The sequence below is a fragment of the Symphalangus syndactylus genome, chromosome 8 (genome assembly GCF_028878055.3).
Source record: "Symphalangus syndactylus isolate Jambi chromosome 8, NHGRI_mSymSyn1-v2.1_pri, whole genome shotgun sequence".
Lineage (NCBI taxonomy): Eukaryota > Metazoa > Chordata > Mammalia > Primates > Hylobatidae > Symphalangus > Symphalangus syndactylus.
Genome location: NC_072430.2, coordinates 128456945 through 128467427, shown reverse-complemented (window position 1 = coordinate 128467427; position 10483 = coordinate 128456945). Strand labels below are relative to the sequence as shown.

General features: G+C 48.0%; 1 protein-coding gene across 1 annotated transcript in view; it reads left to right on the top strand.

Annotated features, from left to right (window-relative positions):
• Window positions 1-444: 444 nt before the first annotated feature.
• Window positions 445-10483, top strand: part of AP1S3 (adaptor related protein complex 1 subunit sigma 3) — an 83475-nt gene continuing 73436 nt past the window's right edge. Inside the window, exon 1 of the mRNA XM_055290785.2 lies at window positions 445-704. Within this exon, the coding sequence (XP_055146760.1) occupies window positions 702-704 (3 nt within the window). The 5' untranslated portion in view covers window positions 445-701. The remainder of the gene's footprint in view (window positions 705-10483) is intronic.

The window sequence follows — 10483 nt, the reverse complement described above, 5'->3', positions numbered from 1 at the left end:
GGGGCAGAAGGGGATAAGAAATAGCTTCTAGTTCTTTCTCTTCCAACTGCTCCCTCACTAGGAGGCTTAGGATAAGGCAGCCCCCGGCACTTTCTGCGAGTGGAAGTATCTTTGCCAGGTCTGATAAACGCTTGTGGAAGGAATACAGGACACACTCGCGCGGCAGAATCGCAAAAGGTCCCTGGTGTTCTCCGTGCAGGGAGGTCCCCGCGCAGGGAGTTCCTGGCGGGCCACGCGCTCTCGCCTGCCCACCCGCGCCGAGCTGCGGGATGTCGGGGTACAGACGCACTCGCGCGCGCGCAGGTGCATTTGCTCCAGGTGCGGCCGGCGCGGGGCGGGAACAGCTGCGGCCGAGGCGGGGGCGGGAAGGGGGTACAGAGGAGAGGCAGAAAGGAGGGAGGAGGAGGGGAGGAGAAGGGAGGAGGAAGGAGAAAGGAAGAAAGAAGGAGAGCAGGAGGGCGAGGAGGGGGGGAGCGGGGAGGAGCACGCGGGGAGAAGGCAGCGGGGAGGAGCCTGCAGTGAGGAGGCAGCCGCGCTGGGAGGAGTCTGCAAACTTTCAGCGCGAGGGCATTGTGGGAAGCAGCCATGGTCTAAGCCGGGCGCCTCACCTGTCAGCCGCACCGGCTCCTGCGCTCGCCTCTCGCCCTCGCTTCTCCAGCGCTCCTTGCTCGCAAGGCGAGGGCGGCGGCGGCCCAGCCACGATGGTGAGTGCGGGAGAACCGCCGACCCGGCTAGGCGGTGGGGGCGCTCGCGCTCCGGGGAGGCACCTGGGGCGTCCGGGCCGGACGCGCGGCCGGGTGGGGGTGCGGGCCGAGTCCCGCCTGGCCACCCGAACCGTGCGTCCCTGTGGCCCCACCGCCCCGGACGGTGCGGACGCGCCAGGATCGCTTGCCCGGGATTCCTGCGGCAACTCGGCGCTGCGGCTCCATTCATTCATTCGATCCGCGTTAGCCGAGTGCTTAGCCTGTGCCGGGCTCGGTGCTGGGCGCTGGGGATGTCGCGGGGGACCAGGAGGAGCCCCTGTTCTCCAGGAAGCTTACCTTCTAGGAGGGGGAGCGGAGGGAGGGAAACATGCAATATACTAGTAAAATGAAGAGAACTTCTAGAGTAAGAAGCGCTCTGAAGTCTCAAATACAACCGGGTGGAGTGGCAACTTTTCATTTGGCAAAGCCTCTTCAAGGACATGACATTCTAGCTGCTGGAGGTCCTGGAGGGGCGCTACAGGTGGATTAGAGAGAGCAAAGCGGAGGGGAGAAGGCCTTGTCTGTGGCAGGAGAGGTGGGCATCTGCCAGTTGAGGCGGGTTTTTATAGGCCAAAATAAGGAGTTTGGTTTTGGTTCCAACTGAGTAGGGGAAACCTTGGGGACGTTTTAGCAAGAAAACTGACCTTACCCTTTGTGCACTTTTGTTTTTTTGAGACGGATCTCACTCTGTTGCCCAGGCTGAAGTGCAGTGGTGTGGTCTTGGCTTTGCCTCCCGGGTTCAAGCGATTCTTCTGCCTCAGCCTCCCGAGTAACGGGGATTAGAGGCCTGTGCCACCACACCCAGCTAATTTTTGTATTTTTAGTAGAGACGGGGTTTCACCATATTGGCCAGGCTGGTCTCGAACTCCTGACCTCAGGTGATCCGCCTGCCTCGGCCTCCCAAAGTGTAGGGATTACAGGGGTGAGCCATTGCACCTGGCCTGGTGTGCACTTTTAAGAGATCCCTTTGGCTGTGGTTGGAGAATGGACTAGGGTGTATAAGGGCAGGGGATAGGAGGTCAGGTTGGAAGCTGAGGCCGGCTGCAGCCCTGCTGGTGAGAGATCTGGTGACCTGCACTTGGGTGGAAACGATAGCTCAGGCTCCTCTTGCTCTTGCCTGCTGTTTAGGGGCAGCCTTTTAAGAGTGTGGTGGTCTGAATGTCACTAGTCCCACTTCCCCAAGTGTGTGACCACTTCCCAAATCCACAGAAGGGAAGTGACCTGCACCCTGTGGGCCCACCGGAGGCAGGAGTGGGTGGGCCACGTGGGCTAAGAAAGTTGATCAACAAAGAGAGCCCGGGAGTGCTGAGCACCTGGCCAGCAAGACCGCAGAGGCTGGTTCCTGTTAAAGGTTTGGCTGCACACACTAGCGGCGTCATTTTTGTCTGTTTAGGGTTCCTTGTAAATACAGCGTGATGCAAAAACAATGCTGTAAATAATGGAGCAGGTTTCTCGGCTTGCTCAAGTTTCCCAAGGAACTATGTGACAGATGCCCAGTCCACCAATGTAATTTGCCTAACGGAGGCTGGAATAAGGCCCTGCGTTTCTGAGTCATCAAAGGCTGCTTTTGTGCTGAGGAATGGACCAAGGTTTGGTCTATGAGGAAAAGCTGCTCATCTGGACAATACCTGTGGTGGAGTTTTATTTTTTCTTGCTGGTGTCATACGTGTGATGGGTTGATCAGAAATGTGGGAAGTTTCTCCAGCTTTTCTACCAGCTTTTGCCAAATGGGAAACATTAATTTTTTTTTTTTTTCTTCGAGACGGAGTCTTGCTCTGTCACCCAGGCTGGAGTGCAGTGGCGTGATCTTGGCTCACTGCAACCTCCGTCTCCCGAGTTCAAGCAATTCTCCTGCCTCAGCCTCCTAAGTAGCTGGGATTACAGGCGCCCACCACCATGCCCAGCTAATTTTTGTATTTTTAGTAGAGACGGGGTTTTGCCATGTTGGCCAGGCTGGTCTCAAACTCCTGACCTCGTGATCCACCTGCGTCGGCCTCCCAAAGTGCTGGCATTACAGGCATGAGCCACCGCACCTGGCGGGGAAACATTAATGTTATTGGGCATTTGTGATAAGACAAGCAGGATGTCCCGCTCTTTATATTCACGATCTCATTCAATCCTTGCAACAAACAAATGAGGTTAAATCTGTTATGCTCATTGCATTTTAGCTACTCTGAGCTATTCTAGCAGTATGGCCTTGGACAATTCCTTGACCTCTCTGTCTCAGTTTGCCCATTTGAAAAATGGAGACAATATCTCCTAACTTATAAGGCAGAGGTTCTGAAAGTGTGGCCTGGGTACCCCCAGGAGTCCCCAAGACTTTTACTGGAGGTCTGCAAGGTCAAAACTATTTTCATAATAATACTAAGATTTTAATTTTCCCATTTCATTCTCATTCTCACAAGACTACAGTGAAGTTTTCTTATGTCTATATAAGCTGAGATAGTACAACAGATTGAACACAGATGCAGATAGGAAAGTCCAACTGTCTTTGATAAGCCCAGGCATTAAGGAGATTGCAAAATTGTAAAACAATGCCATGCTTTTTACTAATTTTTTTTTTTTGCTTTGGAAAAATATTGTTATTGGTCATAAAAATGTTATTTATGTTTAATGTGTAATAGGTTTACTATTGTTTTTTCTTTGTATTTATTTATTTTTGAAACAGGGTCTCTGTGTTGCCCAAGCTGAGTGCAGTGGTGTGATCATGGCTCACATCAGCCTTAACCTCCTGGGCTCCAGCAACCCTCCTATCTCAGCTTCCTGAGTAGCTGGGACTGTAGATACGTGCCACCATGCCCAGCTAATTATTTATTTATTTTGAGACAAGGCTTGTTCTATCACCCAGAGTAGAGTGCAGTAGCATGAACATGGCTTACTCCAGCCTCAACCTACTGGACTCAAGGCATCCTCCTACCTCAGCCTTCCATGTAGCTGGGACCACAGGTGTGTGCCATCATGCCCAGCTAATTTTTTGATTTTCGTATAAATGAGGTCTTACTTTGTTGCCTAGGCTGGTCTTGAACTCCTGAACTTATGTAATCTTCCCACCTTGTCCTCCCGAAGTGCTGAGATTATAGGCATGAAAAACTGGGCCCAGTGGAATTTTTTACTTTTTGTAGAAATGGAGCCTACCTATGTTGCCCAAGCTGTATTGTTTTAAAATATATTAATATCTATTTTTTATTTTAATTTCAAATACAATAAATATCAGTAGATATAATCCACATCAACAAAAAGGTCTTTGGGATTGGCAGGCGGATCACCTCAAGTCGGGAGTTTGAGACCACACTGACCAACATGGAGAAACCGTGTCTCTACTAAAAATACAAAATTAGCTGGGTGTGGTGGCGCATGCCTGTAATCCCAGCTACTTGGGAGGCTGAGGCAAGAGAATCTCGCTTGAACCCGGGAGGTGGAGGTTGTGGTGAGCCAAGATTGTGCCATTGCACTCCAGCCTGGGCAACAAGAACAAAACTCCATCTCAAATAAATAAATAAGTAAATAAATAAATAAATAAAGAGGGTAAAGGCATCCGAAAAGTTTCATAATCACCATCCTGGAGTTTAACAGGTACCACGAGTGAATGCGTGTGAAGGTGCTTCAAGCAGCTTTGCCGTCGTAAGTGCTCAGTAACCACCACCTCTCCTCTGTTATTACCTTCAAGTCGTAAGAAAGAATCGGCAGCCCTCGCTAGTGCCCAGCAGCTCTGAGATCTTTGTTGAGGCTCACTGTGTAACTCCCTGTCTTTCCTGCTGCTTCATTCCTGACTTTTGCTGACTCTTATGCTAGGAAACTGATAGATACTTACTGGCAGATCTAGGCACCTAGTACTTTACACACAGGAAGTGGTTCTTGATTCCATGGTGCCAGTGACCCTGGTTTCTGGCACAGAGATTCCATATCTGGTGCGTGTTGGGACTGTGTTTGTATCTGGATCACACTGTTTGAAGCAACTGTGTACTTCTCCATCTCACCTTTTAGAAATCTCTACCTTGGAAAACAGTGTTAGGGCTATTGCGCTTCAGGAATCCCACGGGCTGAGCCCAGTGTGCTTAAAAAGGCTTATGGGGCAGAATGTACTGTTGAATGGTTGGCAATGTTGACAGATGGAGGAGGATTATGTTGTTTATGTATATATATGTATGTATTTATTTTGCCCTTAACAAGATAGCTGTGGGGATGTATATGGTGACATTTGAAATGCTTTGGGGTACTTTTAATAAAAGCACAAGTGGACTTTGATGTATGTAGTCCATGTGCTTCTGAAAAGTTGAGGTGACTCAAAACCACATTGTGAACAAAACAGTAGAGCCACCCATTGAAAGAAACTCAAATGGTGATCCCTTTGGAAACATGAATAACCATCTTTTTGTGTTGCAAATTCCGTTCTCATAATGTATGTTATTTATGTAAAGTAGGATAGACTTATGCTAAAAAAAAAAATCCAGGGTTTTTTTGGGGTGTGTGATTTAAAATCTGACTTGAAAGACCTTACCAAACAGAACTGGAAAGCCATTTCTTATTCAGAATATATTTAAGTTTGAAATAGTAGGAGTACACCCTTCTCCTAAAAAAAAAAAAAAAAAAAAAAAGAAAAAAGAAAAAAAAATTCCCTTGTTCATTGTAATCTCGTGGAGTTGTGGAGGGTGAGGGTGGAAAAACCGAACTATGAACCTGTAGGTCCTGCCACACCCCCTTCCCCTTCTGTATCAATTTTATGGTCTGAAGTTTGAATTATTGTAATAAGCATGTAATGATTTTGGCAATTTAAGTTCCAGTTTGAGGGTGAAGCGGTCTATTACACTAATGAGTGCTTTCCTCCTCGGAGACTTGGTCTAGGCTGCTGGCCAGCAGTTAGTATAAGATCGAGGGCTTTGGGATCCGGGGAGAAATGACCCTTTGTGGTGTTCAGTTGTCCCAAGAGAGCTCACCTCCACTGGTGCTTCCCACAGGTCTCCCAAAAACACCAGTGAGACTTGTATTTACTCCTCACCAGGATTGTTACTTCTGAGTTTCTATCACTCGTTTTTTTTTGTTTGTTTGTTTGTTTATTTTTTTGTGGTGAGTACTGTCAACTGCTGATAACTTTTGTGTGGCATTTTGCCAACAACAGCTGTAAGGAAGCAGCACACTGTGTATTTGCTGAACTGTGTTGTCAATGTCTGCCCTTTTGGGTCCCATGAATTATTTCATTTTAAGACATAATGATAAAACTACTTCCCTTTCCAACACACACACACACACACACACAGAAAACTCCTTTAATAATCCCCAGAATAAATACTTTTTTTTTTTTTTTTTGAGACAGAGTCTCACTCTGTCACCCAGGCTGGAGTGCAGTGGCATGATCTCTGCTCACTGCAAGCTCTGCATCCTGGGTTCACACCATTCTCCTGCCTCAGCCTCCCGAGTAGCTGGGACTACAGGCACCTGCCACCACGCCCGGCTAATTTTTTTGTATTTTTATTGGAGACGGGGTTTCACCGTGTTAGCCAGGATGGTCTCGATCTCCTGACCTGGTGATCTGCCCGCCTCAGCCTCCCAAAGTGCTGGGATTACAGGCATGAGCCACTGTGCCTGGCCAACAAAACAAGTACTTCTCGATGTCTTCCTGAATTGTTCTTTTGATATTGTTTCGTTGTTACCATAGCCAGTGTTTCTCCCAGACACCTGAAACTTCACTGTGGTTCTGTGGTTCATTTCTTCCCTGGGGCCTGTCTTTTTCTCTCTAAGAGTCTCCCTTTGTGGTATACCTTGTTTTCCCCGATACTTTCTCTGTTTAACCTGAAGTATCCAGGAAAACTCTCGTTAAACCATGTGAAGCTCCCCCATAACCTATGACATGAAAGAATGTACACAAATGTCAGAGGCAAATGCTCCTAAATTCTCTCAGTGGCATATGAAACTGTCCAGCCAGCACCCTGACTAAGGAAATGCATTTCTTGACCAGGCACGGTGGCTCACGCCTGTAATCTTAACACTTTGGGAGGCCAAGGTATGTGGATTGCTTGAGTCTGGAAGTTCGAGACCAGCCCAGGCAACCTGGCGAAACCCCATCTTTACAAAAAATACAAAAAGTATTAGCCGGGCGTGGTAGTGCACCCATGTAGTCTCAGCTGTTTGAGAGGCTGAGATGAGAGGATCACCTGAGCCCAGGAAGTCAAGGCTGCAGTGAGCCGTGATTGTGCCACTGCACTCCAGCCTGGGTGACAGAGTGAGATCCTATCTCCAAAGAGAAACGGGCCAGGGTTGGAGGCTCATGCCAGCACTTTGGGAGGCTGAGGAGGGAGGATTGCTTGAGCCCAGGAGTTTGAGACCAGTGAGACTCAGTCTCTGTTAAAAAGAAAAAAAAATGTATTTCTTGTATCACTGCTAGTAATAACGTAAATTAAAAATTTTAACAGTGAAAAAGGGATACTGAAAATCATTCAAGTTAGAAATAGAATGCTATTGACCATCATGAGGAAACTGGCCTCTGCCAACATCCCTCTTCTAAAAACTTTCTTACAGGCATCTCTGGGCTCTGAAATTCCTGCGTCTCAGTAGCTTCTGAAACTGCCTGGGGCAAAATATGATCCCTCATTAGTCTTTCAGTGCGATGGGGCATGGACCTAGTACATTCAGTTAAGAATAAGTGCACAAGAGATTCTGTATTTAATGTCCTTGTTGGATCTTCTCTAACAGGATTTTCTGGGCTGGTAAGAAATGATTGGTGTGGGTTGAAGCTCAGTGGACACTGAAATGCTACAGGAGACTTCCTTCCACACTGGGTATATCAAAGATGAGGAACGAAGGCATGGTTTGCAAACTGGGGTGCCCATACCTTCTGTGTACTCATCCTTGTAGACGGGAGTTGTCAAGGGATAAATACGACTCATCCCTGGAGCATTGTTCAGAATGATAATTTTTTTTTGGAGAGGGAATCTCACTCTGTCACCCAGGCTGGAGTGCAGTGGCGTAATCTCGGCTCACTGCAACCTCTGCCTCCCAGGTTCAAGCGGTTCTCTTGCCTCAGTCTCCTGAGTAGCTGGGACTACAAGTGCATGCCAACACGCCCGGCTAATTTTTGTATTTTTGGTAGAGATGGGGCTTCACCATGTTGGCCAGGTTGGTCTCGAACTCCTGACCTCAACTGATCTGCCTGCCTCGGCCTCCCAAAGTGCTAGGATTATAGGTGTGATCCACAGTGCCCAGCCGAGAAAATATTTTTATATTAACACACTAATATATTTGGCTCCCGGATGCAAAATTCACAGACACAAACCCTAAGACATATATAGTTTATGGCTTGCAGCTTAGGCTACCCTCCTGGTCTCATGAGGCCACCTGCCTTTCCTGCTGTTACAGTTATTTGGATAGAAAATTTGGAGAGACAATTTACTAAAGCAGAGGACAGTGAACTTTCTACATAAAAGGCCGGATAGTAAATATTTTAGGCTTTGTGGACCCTACAGTCTTTCAGTATTCCTCAACTCTTCTGTTGTAGAGTGAAAATGCCGCGGACAAGACACAAATGGATGGAGCTGTGGTTTTTTTATTTTTTATTTTTTGAGACGGAGTCTCACTCTGTCGCCCAGGCTGGAGCACAGTGGTGTGATCTCAGCTCACTGCAACCTCTGCCTCCTGGGTTCAAGTGATACTCCTGCCTCAGTCTCCCAAGTAGCTGGGATTACAGGTGTCCGCCACCTTACCCAGCTAATTTTAAACTTTTTTTTGAGATGGAGTTTCGCTCTTGTTGCCCAGGCTGGAGTGCAATGGTGTGATCTTGGCTCATCACAACCTCCGCCTCCCAGGTTCAAGTGATTCTCCTGCCTCAGCCTCCCGAGTAGCTGGGATTACAGGAATGCGCCACCACGCCCGGCTAATTTTGTATTTTTGGTAGAGACGAGGTTTCTCCATGTTGGTCAGGCTGGTCTCGAACTCCTAACCTCAAGTGATCCCCCCCACCTTGGCCTCCCAAGCTAATTTTTGTATTTTTAGTAGAGACAGGGTTTTGCCATGTTGGCCAGGCTGGTCTTGAACTCCTCACCTCAGGTGATCCTCCCATCTTGGCCTCCCAAAGTGTTGGGAGTATAGACATGAGCCACTGTGTCTGGCTGGAGCTGTGTTTTAATAAAACTTTATTTACAACAGCAGGCAGAAGGCCAGATTTGGCCTGTAAGTCATGGCTTATTGACCCATTTTCTAAGGCAGCTTCCACTAACTCATTCATAGGTATATTGGACAAATAATTTGGATGCCTGCCCCATGACAGGCAGGAGTGGCTACGTAATTTGCGGTGTCCAGTGCAAAATGAAAATGCTGGGTTCTGGCTGGGTGCAGTGGCTTATGCCTGTAATCCCAGCACTTTGGGAGGCCAAGGCGGGTGGATCACCAGGTCAGGAGTTCAAGACCAGCTTGGCCAAGGTGGTGAAGCCCCGTCTCTACTAAAAATACAAAAACTATCTGGGTGCAGTGGCAGGCTCCTGTAATTCCAGCTAGTCAGGAGGCTGAGAATCGCTTGAACCTGGGGGGTGGAGGTTTCAGTGAGCCGAGATCGGAGATCGCGCCACTGCACTCCAGCCTGGGTGACAGAGTGAGGCTCAGTCTCAAAAAAATAAAATAAAAATAAAATGCAGGATCCCTTTTTCAAAGTTTACTGGGAATTTCAAGACAATGACAGCAGAGCATTAAACCAAGTTTTGGGTCCTTTTGAATGCAGGGCTTCTCCATGTAATGACCTTGTGTCCACAGAAACCAGCCCTGGGTCTGGGCCTCAGAGATTGTGTTGAACAAGCCAGAAGCCACCTGCTTGCACGGAGCTCACATTCTTGGTGAGGAGTTCTCTCAGCTCTGTAAACATTTTGGATCAATCACACAGGAGAAGAATTTAATATTAATCATTCTTGAGTCATCTCAGTTTTATTTCCTGGGAAGTTGCAGGTGGGCCATGTGGGGACCCAGACGTGGCACTTGGGGTAGCGGCAGTGTTGGCCTTGACAAAAAATTAGCTGGGCATAGTGGTGCACGCCTGTAATCCCAGCTACTCGGGAGGCTGAGGCAAAAGAATCGCTTGAACCTGGGAGGCGGAGGTTGCAGTGAGCCGAGATTGTGCCACTGCACTCCAGCCTGGGCAACAGAGTGAGAGTCTGTCTCAAAAAAAAAAAAAAAAAAAGAGAGGAGAATGTGGTGAGGGGGATGACCCCAGGGCCCTGTGTGAGCGCTGTGATCTTAGATACTTGGTTCCTCCCGTTTCATGAGATCACCTGAGCATGGAATAAGACTGCTTGGTTCAATCAGCACAGGGCCTGGCACCTGGAACACATTTCATAACTGCTAGCCAGGGCTATTTCTTTTTCTTTTCTTCTTCTTTTTTTTTTTTTTTTTAGATGAAGTCTCACTCTTGTACCCCAGGCTGGAGTGCAATGGCACGATCTCGGCTCACTGCAACCTCCACCTCCTGGGTTCAAGCACTTCTCCTGCCTCAGCCTCCTGAGTAGCTGGGATTACAGGCACCTGCTACCATGCCCGGCTAATTTTTGTATTTTAAGTAGGACGTGGTTTCACCATGTTGGCCAGGCTGGTCTTGAACTCCTGACCTCAGGTGATCAGCCCGCCTTGGCCTCCCAAAGTGATGGGATTACAGCACCCAGCCTAGCTAGGGCTATTTCTAAGAGAAATGGGAAAAGCTAATGAAAATACTTTAGAATTTTTTTTTTCCTCTGAGAAATTTATTTAAACTGATGAAATAAAATCAG